This window comes from Strix aluco, chromosome Z (assembly GCF_031877795.1).
Source record: "Strix aluco isolate bStrAlu1 chromosome Z, bStrAlu1.hap1, whole genome shotgun sequence".
NCBI classification, from domain to species: Eukaryota; Metazoa; Chordata; class Aves; order Strigiformes; family Strigidae; genus Strix; species Strix aluco.
In genome coordinates, this window is record NC_133971.1 from 4,782,923 (window position 1) to 4,805,797 (window position 22,875).

Sequence of the window (22,875 nt, forward strand, 5' to 3'; positions counted from 1 at the left end):
GGGGAGTCAGAAAACAATATAACTTAAAGGACATAGGCTAGATCTTTCGGCATATTTCCTGTAAGATTCCTTGGTAAATTATTCAATAGAGATTAGGTTCTAAACGAAATTTAGTGTTTCAGACTACTATGTCATCAAGCTTAAATCAAACCTTTATTCAGAACTGAGCTAGCAAACACAGAAGGACTTCTGTAATCACAGAAAATGCTGAAGGATGAGATTGAAAGGTAAACATTTTCCTTCAAAATATTTTGTATCACTCTGACTTGCCAAAAACAGGCAACACCACTGTCGCGTCCGGGACGTGACAACTACCGTGAAAAAAGGTTTAGTTCTGATAGATTCATAAGCTACAAATGAATCCTATGTTGTATGAACATGTATGTCTGTATGCAACTCTCAAGTGGCACCAGAAGAATTTAAAGAGTTGAAGAAATTTTCATCTAAAACTTTGGGATTTCAGTTGCACATAAATCTAAGTAAAGTTTAATGTGAAAAATAATACTTTTAGAAAACAAAATACGAGGGACAATTTTTAGCAAGGGAAGTTTCACCCAGTCCTGGTAGGCTGCAACTGGCAAAGATCAAGCTTTGGTGGACACAGCACTGCTACTCTGTATGACATAGGAGATCCATCTCCGCATTTTCTTGAAATTACGTTAAGGTTGCCATGAGGTAGACAATGTTCTTGAGTGTAACGCTTGCCTACCCAATAACAAACAAAAATAGACGCTTGGCAGCCAAAGAATGAAACTGAAAACATGTCCAAATTCTGAAGAACAGTATTAACCAAAAAATTAATTCCCTTTGGATATTTATCTCTGTGTTTTATGGATCATAGACCAAAGGATTCTGTAAGTTTTGAAAATATTTTAAGGACCCTTTCCTTAGGGAATCAGAAATCCTTAGACTGTTTTCTACCTGAGATGCCAGGAACACTTTTATGGTGGGCATGAACCAATAGTCAATTGCCTGACCCTGGCTTCAAAAGGAGAAGTTATTAAAAATAATACAAAACAGCACTAGAAAGCAAGTACTGGCACAGTTCACTTTTCTGCTACTGCTACACAGTAACCAGTTTCCAAAGGAGTATCAGTATAGCTGAGAGGCTGAAACTGGTAACTCAGAAGGCAAGATGCTAACATGAGATACTACTTGTGTGCTCCATTGTCTGCACTTCAGAGAATTATGCCTTCATGTCAATGGTAGGTCAGGACCTCTGAACTACACTTCATCACACAGCAGATGCAACCAAAAACTCCCTACATTTGCAAGTCATGCACATAGTGGCTCATATGTTGGTATTCTGGATAATTCCTGCTTTCAGAAGTAGAAGAATTTGTTTTGAATATGTTTGCTGCTATCAAGACAACTGACAAAGATTTCTTTTACTCCTGATGAAACATTTGCTTTCCTATGTTGTAAAGATGAACATTATACTGCAGCGCACCACTTGCTGACTAACCTTCAAGCTCTTCTCAGAATATGTCTCATTTACACTGAAGAATAAATGAATTTACTGATGCACACAGTTTGGTAACGGTAAAATAATCCTAGTTACAACTTTGGATGAAGAGCTACTTGTATTTGGAACAACTAATTCTAACACACACTGCAAGCTAAGTAAACCTTCACATTATTAAACACATAATCGCTTTGTTCCTTCTTGGTTTTTTTTGGTTTTGGGGGTTTCTTCCCTCTAAAGTAAGGAAGCAACCAGATGTGCTAGCACTTTAAGTATGTCCTGTGAGCTACAATGGCTACTACAGAACGGGCTCAAAATAATGTCCTTGACTAACTAATGAAACCTGCATGTTGCTTTAGGTTTATTCACAACTGCTTTAGACAGGCTTCTCTATCCAGATGTCGTTGGTTTCCTCACATTTTTGTTCTTTTGCCTATAAAGTAATTTTTAAGCAGCATATTTTAAAACAATTAAACACAAGCAAAAAGCTATACCACACAAGAAGAGTCAAAAATATTCAATTATAATACAGTGATTGTTTTCTGTTTGGACTCTATTGTGTCCTAAAACAAAAAATAAACAGATTACAGTATTTAAAATAAAACATTTAATTCTCACCTAAAATGATTGACATTTGTTTTACTAAGGAATGAAAGCACAAATGAACCTGGTCTCCGATCACTCTCTCGAATAAGATAACTTCCAGGTTTGCCTGCTTGTCGAAGACGTTCTTCCGCAATTGTTCTGTCAAGTTTTCCATGATACCACCTGAAAAAAGAGTAACAATGGGTGTCCTTAGAACTTATGGCTTTCGTTTATTCTCACAGAATAGACCTATGAAACTAACAAAAGCTTTCAGTCAAAACTGGTAACTCCAAACCTTTGTTTCAAAGTTATCACATCTTTACATATGTTCAACATCTCAGTCTACTTATTTCCAATAAACAGTATTTTTAAGACAGCATAGTTTTTCAGATAAGCTGTTTCTCCCAACAAACCATCCCAAGGGATGGAGGCTCCATATGTATCATCAGCTTTTCTCTCCCCCCTAATTTGCTTATTTTACATAAACAGAACCAGAGGCAACTAATCTGACTTGGAAGACTCTTGCATTTTAAGCCTACATGGACTTTAGTTCAGGCTGGAATTTCCAAAAGGATAAACTGGGAAGTGAATTGTAACAATCTGTTTCTCAGCTGACACTGATACTGCTGTAGCAAAGCCTGCACTGAATCCCAGTAGCAGCAGTCACCAGACCACCATCCAGGCCCAAAACAGTCCTTCCTAATCACAGTGTGTACCTATCCATTAAAACCAAGTACAGATGCCTGGCAAATCACAGACTGAAAAATATGACAAAGGAACACTTCAGTCTAAAGTAAAGGTTAGACTGTTACCATTCAAGCATTCATTCGCCTTACCTCAGTTTATTTACACAGCTTTTGTCAGAACACTTGTTCCACTCCAAATGATCAAGTATTAGGTTCTTTTTTTAAAAAAACAAAAAGGCAGCAATGTAGAGTGCCATTCAAATATAAAGCCAAGCATTGTTCTCATCATACTCACAAAGCCACAACATGTTCCAGAGCTACATACTGTAATAATTTATTAGCTCTGCATCCATCAACTAACTATGCTTAATTCAACCTTCAATTTCTACACTCAAGAAAACATCAGCTTCCATACAGCCACTCTTTTAGGCAATTAAAATTCTTTACCACTTCAGACCATTCGCCTTTTAGTTCTAGCAGTTCACATGTCTTGCAAGAGTACAAAAATGCATTTTGGAATAGATATGTAAATGACCTTTTGAAATAATACATGCGAGAAAACAAAAAATTGCACAAATTACTGTTCAAAAAAAAAAAAAGAATAGCTGGGCTGTTGATAAAATCTGACCAGAAACATTATTTTCTATGAAATGGAAGCAAAAGTTTTGAGGGCTTTTATCGGAATGAAAATCAGATAGACTAAACCGATAAACATCATGTATACCAGCAGAAGCAGCACCCGCATAGACACTGTTTACCCTGGCAAAGCCGCATGCTTGCTAGTATAGTTCTCCTTTGCTTCTCTTCTCATCCTGATCAAAACAAGTTAAACCAGAAAAAGCGCTGTTGTGTCTGTACAACGTGCAGCACTTGAGGCAGCTGCAGGCCGAGGAGTGACATTAGCGAGGTCCTGTCTCATCCCACCCCAGAGCAACGTGGCCTCGCGGACAGAGGCCTGTCGCTTAAAGACGGTCTGCAAAAAAGTGGATCTCACTATCCCTCCCAGTGGGGTCCTTTAGGAAATGAAACAAAATCAAGACCATCTATTTTGAAGTACCTAGGACGAAATATGCTGCTTCTCTGTGTACAGCATGGCTGAAACGCGAGTGTGTTCATTCCCAGCTATGCTGGATAGACCAACTTTCACAAAGTAAGAAACTCTCCAGAGACCCAAGAAACTTTCCTGATCAAGAAATTCTTTGAAACCAACATTCCATGAAGCCTATTTTAAACTAACAATAGGTTCACTAAGCTTTTATTTGTTCCTATTTATCACCCACTTGAGAAAAATAATCCTAACTCTATTGAGAGACACATTGCCTTACAATGCTAGACTTAAAGGCACACTTTCGAAATGTGGAAGGTGGGAGTGTTAATAAGAATGCAAATTACTAATAAAAAATACACTAGGAAAACAAAAACGCAGCGTTACTTGACAACAAAATATTCAACTTTTCTGTAAGGGACCAGGATTTCTTACAACAGTAGCACAAACGTGGGTGCTCCAGTTTTAATACCAGAAGCTTTGAACAAAGAGGACACTCTCCTTGCTGGTGACAGCAATATACATACATTGGTATATCCCACCTACTGGAGATCAATTCCTCCAACGCTGAACAGGCTGGATTCTCTCATTCAACAGTTTTATATCAAGCTAAACAGAAGACATTTATTACCTGCTAAAGTAGAAGCAGAGTTAAAAATTATTTGCTCCCCAATCTCAGAAAAGGTTTGTTTTCCAAAACAAAAGTATCTAGTTAACTTCTGAGAGCAATTAAATTCCATGTCACTGAGCACATATTTGAAATATAAACAGCCGAGAGAATACACTGTATTTTAGAGCTCGCTGTGCGTTAGTGTAATGCACAAATTACTATATACCACCAGTTCCAGAAATAAATATTAACATTGAATTTAATTACCAACTGGTACAAAGATACACATGGCAGTAAAGCAGTCAATATTGAGCAATGATAGCAGAAAACAGCTCAAGTGGTATCATCAGGAAGTCTCTGTAGATAGCACACATCTTTAAAAAAAACAGGATACATACTTAAGTACAAGCTCTTACGATACCATTAGAGTATACAAAATACTTGTCGAGAAAAAGCTGCATTTTGCCAGAGAGCAGTTTCATCACTAGGCAGTACCACTTTATACAAGCAATATACAGCATAAGAGTGTTGAAAGACTTCATTTTCAGAAGTGCACGTCCTGTTTTTCATCCAGGTATCACCTGTTTTCATTATTATATGAAGATGCACTCTGCAACTTTGCAACATTATCTTCAAGTAGTTTGATAGCAAATAGTAAAGACTATTTTACAAAATTGCAGTACTCGACCTGATTTAATGATACCAAGTGCTCAATTAAGGACTGGCATTATCTTTTTTTTAATACTTCTGTTAAAAGGTTGTGGGATTTTTTTTGCTTTGAAATACATCCATACACCATTTTTTCTGGGAATATTAGCTAATGTACTGAGCAAATTCACACTAGTGAAAAATGTTAATAAGATCACTTATGTTGTAGTATCAGTTATAAAGAAGAGCCATTAAACACTCAATGCTATCTAAAGAAAGTACGACAGAAGTAACTAAATTACAGAACCTGCCCTACTTCTTGTAATTTCATCAGAGAACAGAGAGTGCAGAACACTGAAGTACTGGAGTGGGCTATCATAAATTCTGAAATAAAATAAATCCCAGATCCTCTGGCTTTAACCCTCAAACAGGTATCTCAATGAAGTTTGAGTTCAGTGTTTCTGCAAAAATACATACAAGAAACTACTTTTCCATCTTCGGAGGCTCTGCATAATTTTGAGTTTTACAGGTCAAGATCAACTTCAGCATTTTGCAATCGTTAACAGCTTCAAGTTTAATGTGCTCACAGTCAGAAGCAACACTCACCCAGATCTCTTGATTTACACCAAATACAGCTTCTGAACAGATGTAAAAAGGAGGCCTATGTACAGTGCACTACACGTCTCATGAAAGGAATTAAGGTTTGGATAGGAAGGTCTCAAATACAAAACCTGCCTTGCTGTTAGTAAATGTAAAATTACTCCTGTGGCTGTGACTTGATCAAATGCATGCACTCAAAACCTAACCCACCACTGCTTAGATGTATATCCTCCATCACTGCCAGACACAAGATCCCTATCATTTCTAGTCAGTCACCTCTGCTTGGCTGCCTAGTCCCTACACAGGAACACTTTTTTATTTCTGACATTAACTTCGCAAATTTTTAAATGCTGACAATCCACTACTTTCACAGTGTTTTGAGCAAACATAATCAAACGACATTCTGAATCACAGCTAGTGCCCTGACAATACAATAGCTATTATGAGATGCATTAAAAGGGAAAACACAAGTAGCCTTGTAACAGAATGTTAGGGAGTGATTCAACTATAAAATGTCTTACCAGCTATAGATCACAGTTTAGATGGTTGTTTCCATGACCACCCATTTAACTGCTGTCACAAACTTGTAAAATTGTTACCTAAATTGCAACCTTTATTTTGCTTCTAAGAGAATACCAGTAACAGGCTCCCATGTTTCACAAGCCAGACAGAAGCTGTGCAAGAAAATGCTCCTGTCTGCCAGTTTAAATCAAAAGCAGCATGTTCAAAACTCTAACCCTATGCATCACAATCTTAACTAGAGAAAACAGACAGAACACAGACACAACCTCAGAAACAGCTTCTAAATCCACACAAGCACCATACAGCTGTGCAGGAGAGGGGTCCCTACACTACAGCCACAGCCATATGGTGTGGCTGGGAGCCATAAACCAAGTCGTGAACCTCATGAAAGGAGTTGCACTGCAGTTAGAGCTGTTACCTCTGGCTGTGAGCGAGAGCTCCTTAATCCTCCTCTGCTCCATGGAAGATGGTGAGTACCAGCTTCCAGCCACACTACCTTCGTGAGGCCCAGACAGCACTTTCTGCTGTGAGCAGGAATGCAACTACACTCCATCCCTTCAGCAAGCTCACGGTAGAGTGACAGGACTTCTGGCCCCCAATGTGGACACACCACAAGGTCCATGCAAGGCACAGGCTGTTCATAGAGAAGTTGCAGATGGTGAATTTACCATCTGGAAGGAGGCAGCTGCTGTTATGTGTGGAAGCACGTCACATTGTTCAGCCAAATCCTTTTATTTACATATTTCCTCTTTACATGTGGGAAAAGCAAACATTACGAAGCTTTGCTGTTCCACTGAAGGATTCTGCTGTTACAGTACACCAATTTTTACTTAGAAACACAGTAGGTTAGGGAGGAGGGAATGCAGGAGAAAGTGCTGAAGGGGAGTAAAAGTGTTTTTCAGCAACTTAAGTACAAATGTAGACGTTGATAATAGCTGCAGACCTCTCTATTTCCGTCTAGAAAGTTACGGTGCACAGGAAAAACAGTCATCAAATGCCATATCCACTTCACTCAAACCTCTTCTCAGCCATATCCTGCTGCTTCAATAAAACCCATAATAGGGAACTTCTAGGAGTCACGGTCAGAGCTCCCCTCCTATCAGTTCAGTCAATCCCTTAGTACCTTTCACACATTACAGATCCTTGTTATCACCTCCTGAGACTACATGAGCTCTGTTCCCATTAGAAGCAAAAGAGAGCAGAGATGATTCCCTTGAACTGGGAGAATCCTCAATTTCAAGTGACACACAGAAACCTCAAGTACAGTTTCATGAAGACAGAGAGGAAAAAAAAAAATCACAATATCCTGTGTTCTTATTTGTTTCTTCTTACCCTGTTAACACCAACCATCACCCCTCAAGCTTTCCGTCTGAGGACCTGATGCTGCTATTGACTGTTCAAGTTGCATTTCAGTCTTACAGTTTCTCTCAACCTGAAAAGCATTCTTAGTGTTACCATTTTTATCCAGACTCTGCCTTTTAACATTTTATCCCTCACCTCTGCCAGATTTGTAAGGCTGCACTAGTTCTTTTATACACATTATTTGCAGAGATTAAGATAAGTTTCACTCAGACTACTAAATTCACATCCTTTTTCTGTTTTGTTACTTACTATCCAGTAGTTAGTTGAAATTAACTTGAAGTCAAGTAAGGGTTCTTTAGATTACCGTGAGCGAAATTGAGTGTTACACACTCTTCTAGGAAAAGGAGGAAAGGGTTTTTTTTATCCCTTTTGCACCCCTATGCATTTTTCCAAGAGGCAGTACAATGCATGCAAGCATACCCCTGTAAGCCTAATGAAGAATAATTCTGCTTTTCTCATTTGACTGTTCCAAACCTCCTTAGAAACAGCATGTGGGAAACTGAACTGTGCTGCACTTCAAGACTAGGAACCAGTCAACTAACGTGGAAACTCACTACCACAGGCACTCCTCATTACACCAGCTGTGGCAACCTGTTAACTGTGGGACATACACACCCCTCCAAAAGCAGCCATTAAAACACTTTCAGCAGAGTTTACATCAACTCTGGGCTTAGAGCAAAACAGACCAACCAAAAAACCTCAGTACATCTTAACAAAGAGACTATGCAATGATGAAGGAGGAAGATAAGCATACAGTCAAAATGGAATACATTTAAATAACTTCACTAAGGAAAGAAAGGTTCTGAAAGTTTCAGTTGCTGTAATAAACAATGTTAAAAAGAGACAGATGTGACAGCAACATAATATCCAACATAGCCAAAGATTTCTTCCAATCCTACATGATACATATTTACTGAAAAGAACACTGATTGCCTATTTCATTTTTGCAAGAGCCACAAATAAGCAGGAGAAATATAGCTAAGCTGGCTGAAAAATAGGTCTTGAAACACCTTGCATTTTCTTACTGAAGGATCAGATTAGGAAGCAAATTCTGGAACTCATTAAAGTTTTTAGCAAGAAACTTTCCATTTTTACATGCCTTCTACTTGTGCTCTCAGGTCAAAAATGTGCCTTTTCTGTTTGAACTAAGAGTAACTACTATAGAAACAATTTTAATACTGCTACACAAATCAGCAGATACTCCTTAGCAATAATTAAGGAATTTCTAACATGTTGTTCATCTTGTCTGCCATTAACTTCATTAAATGTACCAGAGGGTCCTTCACCTTCCTCCTCCTCCCTGCACCTCACCCTCTCTAGCAGAGCACAGGTTTTTGTTTTGTGCTCCTCTTTCAATCTGGAATGCCTCTCTAGGGCGGTGCACTGTGCCCATGGATAGATACGTACTTCTACAACAAGAAAACCTTGACAGTTACACACTAGAAATCAAAGCTAGGTACAATGCCTAAATTAAAAGATATCCAATGCCTCCCACATGCACTTAGAAACAACAGTGGGGGAATATAACCCAGAGAAAACAATCCATACACAACAAATCCAACAGCATGATGTAAAAGAACTGTGTGTACAGTTAAGGAAAAAGCCAAATCCTGTTTCTAGATTTGAATATAGAACAAGACGATTACTACAGAGGCTTGGTAACATTTTGGTTTTGCGGAATAAAGACATTTCTCTAGCATCCCTTTTATTGCCAAGTAGTGGAAAGAACAAAAAAAACCCCTCTCCACAGATGCTTAGAAAGCACAAAAACCTATGCAAGAAAAAGTCTGGGGAAAAGGTATGGTTTGAACAAAATAATCCAAGCAATTCCTTACTTTCCTGGATTAAGCTAGTATTCAAGCTTGAATCTTGTAACGTTCAATGTTACTCTACTAACAGATGGCAATACAAAAAAGGAATTGATTGATTTATGGTTACTCTAAAATTTTATATGTAGAAAAAGATGATGCAATTTATCTACAACATAACCATCCAAAACCCAGTGAGTAAGCCACAGACACAGTATCCTTTTGTGTATGTCCTACATAAGGGTGAACAATCACACACATAATTTTACAGAAAGCAAGAGGTGGACTTGAAATAATAACAATTAAAGAGACCAAAATTTTACAAAATCCTCTTACACAAGTCTACACAGAATTACCATAAGATTCCTGAGCTGATTATCAAAGGTTGGCTAAACCTAGATGGTTTCTGGAAACTACCCTGGAAAAGAAAGCAGTGTCTGCAAGGGGAAGTTCATATAAGAAACCCTTGTCCAAATATCTATAAGTAACTATTAATAAGAAAATCATATACCCACCCCTGCTGAGCCAATGACAGTAATCCATAACAGAAAACTGTAATGTTTTAAGTATTCCCACGTAGTTACATACTCAACTTCTTCAAATGTAATTACATAGAGCTAACATCAAAACACTTAACATTAACTGGACAAACTGGCGAGATGCAGACTGGATGGGAGCTCTGCAAGACGGGTAGAGAATTGGCTCACGGGCCACATCCAGAGTGTGGCCACCAGTGGTCTGTACTCTGGTTATCAGCCTGTCACAAATGGGGTCACCCAGGGATTGATACTGGGCCTCACACTGTTCAGTATATTCATAAATGAGCTGGGCAATGGGATTGAGAGCACCTGCACCGAGTTTGTTGATGACACTGAACTGGGTGGTGAGGTGGACACGTTGGAAGGGTGGTCCATCTGACAGAGACACCTGGGCAGGCTGGAAGAGTGGGCTAGACAGAACAGTGTGAAGTTTAACAAGGACAAGTGCAAGGTCCTGCACCTGGGCCAGACTAACCAAAGAGCCCAGCCCAGGCTGGGATCTGTGTGGCTGGGAGCAGCCTTGCTGAGAGGGACCTGGGACAAGCAGCTGAATCCGAGCCAGCAGTGCACTGCTGCAGCAAGGAAGGCAGATCAGATCCCGGGCTGCATCTGCAGGGGCAGCGCTAGCAGAGATAGAGACGTGATCATCCCACTCTGCCCAGCTGTCAGGCTGCACCTGGAGAACTGTGCCCAGGTCTGGTCCACACAGTTCAGGAAAGATGTAGACAGACAGGAAAGGATGCAACGAAGGGCCACAGGATGATCAAAGGGCTGGAGAACTTGCCCTATGAGGAAAGGCTGAGTTAGGCCTTTTCCCCCTGAAGAAGAGAAGGCTCAGAGGGGCCTCATCACAGTATTCCAGTAGTTAAATTTTTTTTACAGTGAGAACAATCATTCACTGGAACAACCTCCCCAGGGAGGGAGGTAAACCTCACTGGAGGTTTTCAAGATGTGATTGGACAGGGTGTTAGATAACCTCAGCTATGCTCCCTTTCCACAAAAGGCTGGGCCAGATGATCTTTCAAAGGTCCCTCCCAACCTGGGCTGTTTTATGAGTCTGTATATTCCAACCCTGATGAAACTATATTCAGAAAAAAAAACAATTAGCACTTGAGGATGAACAACTATTACTATTTCAGTTTAACAAAAAAGGAAACCCTAACAAAAAGAATTTGTTTGGTATGAAGTTGGCCTGAGCAGCAGCTGAAAATACTGAAATTTGAAGATGAAAATGACTTTTTTAAGGCCTGATCATCACAACAATCAGACTGCTAACTTACCAGAACACTGACTGCGTACACTGAGTGACCTGGAGACCTCGACACTCCGTTCTTGAAATATGACTGGAGCTTTCAAGTTAATTTAGCAACATTGTACACACTGATAACGGTAATAAAAACATACCTTAGAAGGAAAAGGTAGATATTAAATATTTAAGCAGTACTGTTAGCTACCTTAGAAAGACTTCTTTTTTTTTTTTTTTAAAGGCAAATTCTTGAGCTTTTACAGCAAAAATTATGAGATCTGCCGACATGGAAATTAATGAAATATTCTGTTTACCAACCTAAGGATTTCTTCTACTTTCCTTTAAAGTCTTCCCTATTAGCTACTGCCTCTGATATTATTCCTGTCTACTTCAAGTAACAATTTTCAGCAAATACGTCCTGTAACACTGATCCTCAACTATAAACAGTATGTTTATGCATATACAGAATCACTTAAGTTGGAAGTGACCACAGGGGATCATCTAGTTCAACCTTCCCCCCTTTTTTTTGGTATTCAGATGGAATTTCATGTTTTTAAATTTGTTTCCATTGCCTCTTGCCCTGCCACCAGGTATCAGTAAGGATAGTCTGGCTCCCTCACCTTCACTACCTCCCATCAGTTATTTTATACACATGGATAACACCCACCCGAGCCTCTTCTTGTCCAGTCCCAGCTTCCTCAGCCTCTCCTTGTCTGACAGACGATCCCGTCCCCTCACCATCTTGGTGGCCCAGCAGCGGGCCCGCTTCAGTAAGTCCATGTCTCTCCTGTAGTGGCGAGCCCAGCACTGGACCCAGCACACCCAGACGTGTCTCAGTAGTGCTGAGCAGAGGGGAAGGAAGGATCACCTCCCTCAAGCTGCTTGGCAATGCTCCTCCCAAGGCAGCCCAAGGTACTGTTAGCCTCCTTTGCCAGGAGGGTGCCTTGCTGGCTCTGCCCACCGGGACGCCCACATCCTTCTCTGCAGAGCTTCTTTCCAGCTGGTCAGCCGCCAGCATGTGCTTGGGGTTATTCCTCCCTGGTGTCAGGGCTTTGTATTTCCTTTGTTGAACTTCACGAGGTCCCTTGTAGCCCAATCCTCCAGCCTGTCCAGGTCACTCTGGATGGCAGCACACCCACCTGGTGTTTCAGCCACTCCTCTCAGTTTTGCATTGTCTGCGAACTTGCTAAAGGTGCACTCTGTCCCAGCATCCAGGTCATTAATCAAAATATTAAACAGTATTGCCCCCTGGGTACACCCTGGGGAACACCACCAGTCACTTGCTTCCACCTGGACTTTGTGCTGCTGATCACCACCCGCTGGGCCCGGCCGTTCAGCCGGTTTTCAATACACCTCACTGTCCATTTATCTAACCTGTACGCTGTCAGCTTGCCTCCGAGAAGACTATGGAAGACGGTGTCAAAAGCCTTACTAAAGCTGAGGTAAACTCTTCTCCTTTCTGCCCAAGCCAATGATCTCATCGTAGAAGGCTTTTGGGTTGGTTAAGCATGATTTCCCCCTCATAAATCCATGCTGACTACTGCTCACCACCTTGAACACAAAACATAATTTAGAGACAGACTCATGTAAGAACAGAAACTTTTTTCTGCTCCAGAGCGATAGAGCAGATATTTTACATAAAAATAGAAAATACTAGAGACTGCCTGCAGTCTTTATATAGTATATAAAAGTACATAAAAGAGGACAAGTATATAAAACTTGTCAAGCACCAGTAACATTTTATTGGTACTAACCATACTGCAGAGGGACACAGAGGAACACATAATCGTTTCACTGCAATACTTGCAAGACAATGTTAAAGCAAGATGCCTTCTCCTCCCTTCTACTGTGCCTTCCAGTGAGGCAAATACCAAGGGTTTTTTTTTGTTTTGTTTTTTTAAAGGAGAAAGTTATGTGAGAAACTGGAAAAGTACTATGGGAGTCCTAGAAATTTATGGCTCAATGAACAGATAGGGTCCTACACTGAAGAGACCCATACCCACACTGGTAAAATTTGTGTTCCTCCCCACTCCCCGGGCACAAAACCTTGAGACAAGAAAAGGTGAAGAAATATGGCACAATATTGTGCTTCTCAATAAGGCAGGCCCGTAGATGAAGTGTGTAAGTCCCACACTGAAGTTCTGGGAGTCAATATACGACACAAAATAAAAACTAAAGTGCAGGTCAAGAGACTCTACTCACTGTATAAACAAAATGACATCATCAGATGTTAGCTAGAAATATTGACTAAACTACTGAAAAATCCCCCTCAAACCTTTTTCTGGCATTAAATGCTGTTGTACTTCTGGTTTTCTTCCTCTGAAGCTTTAATTTATGTAGGTACCTAACATACTCAGTTTACTTACTGCTTCACTTCCTATATATGGTTAGGTACAATTATGCTCTGCTGCTTATAACCATTCATTGAAGACAGCACTTCTAACACCACGCATTCAGCCAGAACTAAAACCAGATTTATACTCAGGCCTATTTTCTAAGTGGCCAAATCAGTACACTACCCATAAACTTTAGAAAAATAAGGTGTTTCCCTTCTGTAGAGAACAGGAATTAATAAAGAAATTCATTATCTAAAAAAAGAAGTGTTTACCTACTAACCACATTAACTGCTAAGCAGAAACCTCATACACTAAAATCAAGTTATATCACATTTCATTTTTTGTTTATACAGTACCTAACTGAACATGCCAATATTATTTCCCCTCAGTTTTCAGCGCAACAGATTCACTCATCAGTATGGAAAAGGGCCTTCGGCCATTATTCAGAAAATAATCCCTTTTTAGTAGTTACTGAAATAAAAAAAATGCTGCAGAACTCTGGATTTGCCACTTCAACACTCGTGAAGAAACTAGAACTTCACACTACAATCAGGTAGAAAAATGTTCTACTTTCATGCAATCCAAGCTTATTTAAGATTTCAGTATCCATCTCTCTATCTTCAGCTCTTTTTCTCACTATTATGCTGTCTCAACAGGCACCAAGAGTGACTGTAAGAATACATCTGCCTTGAGTAAGGTTTGTTTTAAGCAGACGGTATTTTGACAGCCTATTTCATTTTGTATGGTTGATAGGTTTCGATTTCAGCTGATTTCCATTTCAAACAGATAACCACTGCTCAAAAAAATTATGCGTGAAAATGTCGGTTTTGCTGGAATACACTGGAACTGCTTCTGCCACCTTAATGCAACACGAGGATCTAAAATAATCTTGTCAGCTAAGATTTTTAATCAAATATATAAATAACTGACCTATTCCACATACTGCCGGTTTACAACCAAATTAAATAGCGCTCATTCATTAAATCGAAAGGCATTTCCTTACACTATTTCAGCCTGTCAGCAAGCTTTGCAAACAGGGTAGAAAGCACGGAAAAAAATAAGCAAAACAAACACAGGGTTGCCCACTTTATTCCCCAGCATCCTGTGCCTCCCATCTAGCACTAAGCTACAACATAAACATGCTACTGCTGTGCTCCAGAAAAAATGAAAAACCACACACACACACTGAAGAGACAAGCCTTAAATCAGTTTTGCTCCAGATCAAAGATGATAAAAATCAACCCTACTTGGGGATTTTGAGTTGGTGAATAAAGAGAACCTGTTACATGCTAACAATCTCCTCCCATTGCTAGAAAATTAAAGAAAACACACTAAGAGATGTTCCCCTTTTCCTTAGGTACGTGGAAAAGAGAAGAGGAAATTAAGTGTATTAGGTGCTTGCTAGCAAAAGACGAACACATCCTGACTACCCTGAACAAACTGTATTTACAGCATCCTGATGGGAAGTGCAGAATATGCATCTGCTTCACTTCCCAACTCTTCAGGTTAGCTACTGTGAAAGCCAGAATGTCAGCTACACGGTATTAAAACAAACTGACTAATTTTTTTAAAAAGTTCATTCTGTTAACAACTTTACAGCCTAACACTTGCAAACTGGGAACTCAGATTTTGTTTTGTTTTTTTAATTTGCAAAACAAGTGAGGAGATTAAAAAGTAATAAAGTTATCTCTAAGTTTACGCAGAAAGCTTTATTTTGTACTTAAACGTCTAATCTAAGATTAGAGTATGAACTTGGAAACACCAACAGCCACTTTTATCAGGTACTTTTGTCTGGAGTCAGTAACCAACCACTCAGTAAATGCGATGCATGTCTATGGGAAGGCAAAGAAGCCTCAGTGAGTCGTTACTGTTATGAAAGAAATAATGCCTTTTCATTCTTATACTGGAGAATAGTAATTTTATATCACATAAAGCAAGGCCAGGAGTGAAGAGCACTCTCAATTTTCTGATGCACACATAATATATTGTAAGCAATTAAGACAAAGAAACAGAATCATGGAATTATCCACCAAGGCAACCCCGCATGCCTCCTATAAAAACTGAATGAATTAGGAGGAAGTGGGAAAGGGTGGAGCTGGCAGTCATTATTTAAACAAATGGAACAGCAGTTTTGTAATCGCATTCAACTGGAGAAATTTAATCCAAGTTTAAATGACAAGATCAATTACCACTCTTAAAGACTTATATTGGACCTTTCCTTATGTAAGATGATAGATAATATTGATCTTTGTTTTCGGTAATAAATCAGGAGTTCAACTCCATAGAAGCAGATGGTATGACTACAAAGAAAGGGCACTTCCAAAATAAAACAGCAGGACTGAAAGGATACAATTTACTATCGACATATGGCCAATTTAAATGACTTAACCGAGAATGGTAAAAACTGATGCTGTAAAAAAGAGATGAATGAAAGGAAAAAAGGCTTCTAATTATTTTAATCAGCCAACTTAAATTTTTTTTTTAATGGAAAAGTCACACACCAAGGATAAAATTACAAAGAAAAAGGTTAAGTATATGGAAGCATGAACTTCTGAATCAACTTTTTAGATGTATTTTATTTCTTGGATGTTTCTGTATTAAAGAATCTTCAAGAGAGGAACATTTAACTATAGAGCTATGCCCTGGTCCTGCAGAAGCTTCAATGTCCCCTTTGTCTCAATAAGGTTAAGTAGCCTTGTCAACCAAAACAAAAATCAGAGCCTCTGCAGTCTTCCCCTCACATGTACTCTGTGTCAGAAATCTAACATCCTCTTTCATGAAAGTTAACCATCACGCACATAACTCACAAGACAGTATTCTGACTGCAAAACCCACTCAGAATTGTAGATGTGGTGACAATTATTTAGTATCAAACAGGTGATTATTCATAAATAATTACCCCACTTTCTGAAAAGTATTTCAAAAAAGCTTGCTCTTTGGCTTTTTCCTCAGTTCTCTGAGGAATTTAGGCGGCTCTAACAGAAGCAGCAATCTGATCTTTCAGAGACAAAACCAGAAGAGCAGAATTCTGTATCTCACTGGCTTGGCACACAATACTGAAGAAGTCACTTCGCTTTTTTTATGTGCTTCTATTTCCCTCTTTATCCTTTGTCAAATCTGCCTAATCCTATTTCTAGCTCGTTAGGGAATTCTACAAGTTTAAGACTATTCAAACACTATCTTTGCAAAAGGAGGCCTTAATGTTTACGAACTTCCACAAGCACTCCAGAAATTACAAGAATACATGATTACTAGGAAGCCTGTCAAGGTTAGAGAGATTAATTTGAAAGAAATCCTATAATGTTACATTTTGTGCCCTCCTAACAACTGCCATGGCTCCCAAAATCTTGGAAGTACGTGAAAGAGTGCAGAAGTTAACTCCGACAGCGGAGTTAGAGAGAATGTAAAAACGAAGCCAAACTCAGATGGGTTTTCAGATTAACTTTCTGACCTGTATCTTGAATACATCTGCCACCCTGTACCTCAAAACCCTAAATTATCAACTATACTCGCTGTAACTTCAGGAACAGCACATTTCTAGATACTGACAAAAGCAATGCAAGCCTTTGAAGAAGTTTAATTTTGGGGAGAATACTGTACCTGCTCGAGGGCTATTTTCTGTTCTAATACAAGCGAGGGCTTTATGTAAACCTGCAGACTTTCTACGGTTAAATCCAAAGGCTACGTTTAAAGTACTTACTAATTACACGAACTCTATATAACACTATCTGATCTTATATTTCATACAACATAAACAGAGAACTGGTCTGCCTCTAGTGCAAGATTCTATTACCAGCACTGCCGGTATCCCGATTAACTTAATGGATGGAGAAGTATAATAAAACCTAACTGCAGGTTTACAGTTTCTTTTTCTTCGACTGCCTCCTCTCTTCAAACATAACCCAATTAAAAATTTTTTTTTTCAATTAGTTGAGCAGCAAAGCCGTTAGACATTATTTATAAAAATAGCCTCTCTGCTAGCACTTTAAAATATAGAATTTTAATTAATTTTAAATCCACGTTTCAAGACTGCCTGAATTTAGAAAAAGACCAAACACGTGCGCATTGCTTTAGCTATGTTTGTGTATGAAATGGAAAAGCTAAACGTTACTTTTCTAAGTAGAAAGCAATGAAATACAAAATAATGACACGGTATATGAATTATTTTATGCCACGGATAGCCTCTTGTTAAGCTTTATTTTAAAAAATAAGGTTTATGGCTCTGCTGAGAAAGAATACGGCGCTACCGGAGATTGGAAAAGTCTCCCCAACAGGTAGTTAAACCACAACCGGAATAGCTCACTCTTCCTGGCAGCCTGCAGTATCGCTATGAAAACTTGTAAAAACTAACTCGGCTCGACCGGAGCGCCTTTTTTTTTTTTCTTTTTCCAGCAGCCCACCCCCAGTTATTACCGGGGTACCACCGCGGCACAGGGCTGCAGAGCGGGCAGGCGGAGGTGGGCACTCTCCCTGCTTTGGAACGGAACCGGGGGCGGTGGGGGGTGTGTTGGGGGCAGCAAAACTTCTGCGGGACTTCCACGGGAGCTTCACAGACGCTGCCCACCGGGAAAGGGGGGGGGGGCTCCGGCGCCCCCACCTCTGAGAGCCGGGGGGGAAAGGCGGGGGAAAGGGGGAAGGGGGAGGCGGGCGTGGCGGGCCCCGGCGGGGCGGCGGCTACTCACTGGTTGGTGGGGGGCGCGTTGAGCGGGATGGCCACCTCCTCCTCTTCGTACTCCGGCCCGTCCAGCGAGTCGCCTTCGTCCACAGTCCCCAGCCCCCCAGCCGAGGGGGGCGGCGGCAGCGGCGGGAAGGCGACGGCGGTGCCGGGATCGATCGCCCGCGCCGCCTCCGGTGCCTGCCCCGGGCCGGCCGCTGCCGAGGCGCCGCCGGCCGCCGGCGGGGCAGGCCCCGCGCCCAGCTCCAGGAGCCCCAGCACCGAGCACAAAGCCGGGCCACCGGGGGGGCCGGCGCCCGGGCTGCCGCCGCTGGAGCCGACCGTGAAGGGGCCCTGCGGCCCCGGCCCCTTGCGGGGGTAGTATCCCGGCTCCACGCCGGCGGCGGCGGCAGCTCCCGCCGTGCCGGCTGAGGGAACCGAGCCGCCCTCCTCACCCCCGGCCTCAGCCGCCATCATGTTGAGCCTCGCCGCCGCCGCCCCCCCCACCCCCTCCCCTCCCTCCTTCCCTCTCCCTCCTCCTCCTCCTCCTCCTCCGCCGTCCCCCCTCCGCCGGCCGCCGCACGCCGGGGAGGTGGCGACAAAGGGGCCCCCCGCCCCGCCCCGCCCCGCCCCGGCGGGGAGCGGAGCCGGGACGAGGGCAAAACTTCCCCGGCGGAGACGGGCTGGGAACAATACCCGGCTGGGCGGGGGCTGGGCGCGCAGGGCAGCTCCGCAGGGCCCCGGCGCGGCCCCGCGCTCTCACCCCGCCTCCCGCCGGCCGGCAGGGCCGCGCCACACCGCGCCTGCGCGCCGCACAAAAAAAGAAAAAAAAAAAAAAAAAAAACCAAAAAAAGACATAAAAAGGGCTAAATGGGGCCTTGCTGGAGGGAGGCGTTGCGGGCGAGGCGCGGCGGGGGGGTTGGGGCAGGGAGAAGCTGGGGGCCGGCCCTCGGTGGAGGCGGTGGCTGCCGCGCTCGTCCCGCGGCCCGTCTGGGGCCTCCGGGCAGAAACCCGCGGGTGCGGGAAGATCCGCCGTCAGTTCTGAGCCTTCGGGCCTGGCTGCCCTCGGACGGCGGGTGGCCAAGCTGCTCGCTGGTGTTGGTTTTCTCAGAGGAGTCGGCTTGAAAGGGACCCTTTGCTTTGCGTATTACCGCAAAGACATGGTAGTCTAGCAATAAATTAAAAAATGCATCCTAGAGTCAACAATCGTAGAGTTTCGGGTTGGAAAGGACCTCAAGGATCATCTTGGCACAAGCACAGTCTAGACAAGATGGCCCAGCACCCTATGCAGCTGAATCTTAAAAGTGTCCAGTGTTGGGGAACCCACCACTTCCCTGGGGAGATCACTCCAGTGGCTGATTGCTCTCATTGTGAAAAATTTTCCTCGTGTCCAACCAGAATCTCCCTAGGAGTAACCCACACCCATTACCCCTCATCTTCTCCATGTGGCTCCTTGTAAGAAGAGAGTCTCCATCTCCTTTGTAGCCACCCTTTAAGTACTGGAACATGGTGACAAGGTCTCCCCTAAGCCTTCTCTCCTCCAGGCTGAACAAACCCAGTTCTCTCAGCCTTTCCTCACAGGACAGGCTGCCCAGTCCCTTGATCAGCTTTGTGGCCCTTCTCTGGACCCTCTCCAGCCTGGCCACATCTTTTTGGTATAGTGGGGACCAAAACTGAACACAGTATTCCAGGTGTGGCCTGAGATACTGTTTATCTTCTAAGAGTTGCAACTCCATTGCTACTAAAAGGTATTTACTCTGCACTTTAGTGAAATCATACTTTTCTTTTTTTCTTGTTACTCAAGCCTGCTAGCCCTCACACCCCCAAACCTATCTTCGTCATTAATAATTTTGCTAACTTAAGTGGGTTTACTTGGCACATCAGCTTCACCTCACACACAAGTACCTCTGCGATCAAGAAGACACTGTGTGACAAACATTACCAGGCAATATAATATGTAGATCTCTTTTGATTTTTTTTTTTTCCGGTGCTAGGAAAAGAGCTGACAAATAGCAGCACGTTGACACTTGTACGTCTCTCAAGAGTTCTCAGAAGGCATCTAAACATTCAGGTTTTCAAAGCTTTGCATTACCCAAAAGTATTAAGTGAATTTTTCCTGAGGCCACTAAAACAAACTACTACTCCCACTTTCATGGCTCTCCAGCCAACCTCTTTTTATCTACTGAAATGAAGTTTCATATCTTGCCTTCTAAAGGCAAAATTTGCTTCCAGTAACACCACTAAGATCCGTGGAATTATGCTGGGTTTGTGCCCAGTGTCAGTGAAAGGAGAAGCTGGCTCTAGCCCTCAGTTTAGAGCACTGTAACACATTCATTCCCTGCCATTTTTCTGTTTAAGAAATTATAGTTTCAACAGCACTCTCTTACAACTTTGATTTTGCATTACCACGTTTCAGTATTATAAATGTAATTCGAAATAATGTTGTAGCCTGCTGTTTCTGTAGGCTTCTATTTACTGCTGTTTGCTTTCCCTCACAGATCTCTAAATAAAATGATTTTAACACAGCCTTGTTGCTATTGTAGTAGTGATATGCCTAAATATAGAAATGCAGTGTAAATATTTCTAAGATTCCCTTTATGAGGCAGGCTTTTCTAAGTGCCTTCCAGGGCAGGAGCATGTGTATGGGTGTGTGGGGACTGGAAGGACAGCTGTGCTAAGAATTTCCTGCAGGAGCGGGTAATGTGGCTGCAGCACTCCTTCAGGAGATTTATTTTGGGGAGAGCAGTTTTAAATTTGGCAGGGATTCCACAGAAAGAGAGCTTCTAGTAAGATCAGCTGAGTTGTTGCATCACTGCCCCTGACAACACCATTTCTGTTCAGTTTGCGGGCAAAACTATCTGTCCCAGGTCGCTTGGCGCTGCAGGTAACACACATTGCCCTGCATTTCCTCTTTCTTAAGGCTTGCAAGTTGACTCCTGTTACACGAGCCTTCGTGGGGCTTTGTTTATGTGTATATATTTGGATGAAGGAACAAGAGTAATGATAATTTTATTGATACTTCTTGTGCATTTGCAAGGAGGTCTTTTTCTGAAATCCCTGGTATGAATGATGTTAGTCCTTTATCCTTGCTGCATGGATTCTGTCAGTGTAGATTCCCTGAAAAGTCTATTTGCATGTCTCCTAGAGTCAGTTTGCAGGATGGTGAATCTGGGAATACACATGGTTTCTTCTCTGCTGGCTATTGGGTTTGTTATCCCTTACCCTTGGTCTAGTATTGAAATGTCAGAGCACGGGTAGATTATGTTTTTTCTGACCTAATTTAAAGACCAGTCTGTAGAAAGGCCAAAACTGAGCCTGACACCTAAAAGCACATTGTTACACGTTTGTTAATGCTGCCATTAAAACTACCTGTTTGTTTCTTGATTTATAGTAAATAAAATTCTTAGCACAGGATTCTGCCTGTGGAGGACTAACACAGTCTGTGCCCATGCTTGTAGATAAAACTGAGTGTTCCCAGGTTCTTGAATACGATTGTCTGCAGCCTAGGGCGTAGCGACCTTTTCTGCCGTGCCTTCACACGTGGCACCGGCCCAGTGTGGCCGTCACCCTTCCCGGCTGGCAGTCTGTGTGCGGAGACCAGGAGAGCTCCCACGTGGAGCCGCGTGCTGGCCTCTGCCAGCTGGCTTGAGACCCTGTGCTTGTTCACAGGACGCTTAGTTCACTGGTGTGGAGTAGATGCAGCCATAATTGCTGTTATTTTGTTAATACTGACAGGTGTCCTTCATAGATCCAGCTCACGCCAGCTCACGGTGGCACTGAGGGCTTTGAACTACATTACGAAATCGTAGACCCTGGTTTATGTAGGATACTTGTGCCGTACCACTCATACACAGTTGTGACTCATACAATAGTACATACCGTAAGAATGGTGGCAGTGGTGAGATGTTCCAGGCAGCTGAATACGTACGTGATTAAGAATCTGAGTTTTCAGGCTGGGTTTGTCACTGACCTGCGTGACCTTGGGCGAGTCATTTGAACAAGGTTACACTTTCTCCATCAGTAAATTAAGAAGCTATTTCAGATGTGTCAGAGGTTTAATTAGTTTTTTTACAACATTTGAAAGCTGTTAAACATGACTGCTTATTAGGATGAAAAGCCATGCAGAGTGAATGCCCCACTATTTCAGTTATTTATAGAGAAGGTGTTGTTTGGATCATGGATACAAACAGCACATAAGCTTCACTTTCACTTGTTTCAGCACAAAACCTGCTTTTCTCCTCTACTTGAGCGAAGTTTATTTCCACTTTTCCAAAGGTGTTACCCTGTCTCAGAAATAGGTAGCAACAGGGGAATTTTTAATCTTTCTGTTGCAGGATGGAGTGATAAGAAAGCAGCCTTCCTGTAATGAAGAACCCGGAATGCTCAGACTATTCCAGTTCTTCCCCTTGTACTCCCGCAGCTGTATGACAAACAGTTACAGAGTGAGTGCTAATTCTTCCTACCTGCATACCTGTTATAACCCCATGGGAGACCCCATGTATTGCTGGAGAGCTGGGCAGAATCTGGGCAAGAACTCGAATACTGATATTTTTATTTCCTGTAACTTAAATTCTCTGCTTCCGTCATGTTTATGGTTTCTTTTATTTTTATTGAATAAAGCTGACTGTGTTCCCAGACTGATGATCATAAGGTAATCACTGAACAGTCATCATCACTGTCTGCATATTTAATTTTGGGTCTGTGCTGTCAGTTCTCCCATGTTCATGGTACAAATGAGAAACTTTTGTTTGCACTGAATATTTTGTTTG

The 22,875-nt window shown here is 42.0% G+C and overlaps 1 protein-coding gene across 1 annotated transcript in view; it reads right to left on the reverse strand.

Annotated features, from left to right (window-relative positions):
* Positions 1-18,598, reverse strand: part of RASA1 (RAS p21 protein activator 1) — a 70,700-nt gene extending 52,102 nt beyond the window's left edge. The window contains exons 1-2 of the mRNA XM_074813131.1: positions 18,135-18,598; positions 2,084-2,233 (exon numbers count right to left, since the gene is read on the reverse strand). Coding sequence (XP_074669232.1) covers positions 2,084-2,233; positions 18,135-18,583 — 599 coding nt within the window. The 5' untranslated portion in view covers positions 18,584-18,598. The remainder of the gene's footprint in view (positions 1-2,083; positions 2,234-18,134) is intronic.
* Positions 18,599-22,875: the final 4,277 nt, after the last annotated feature.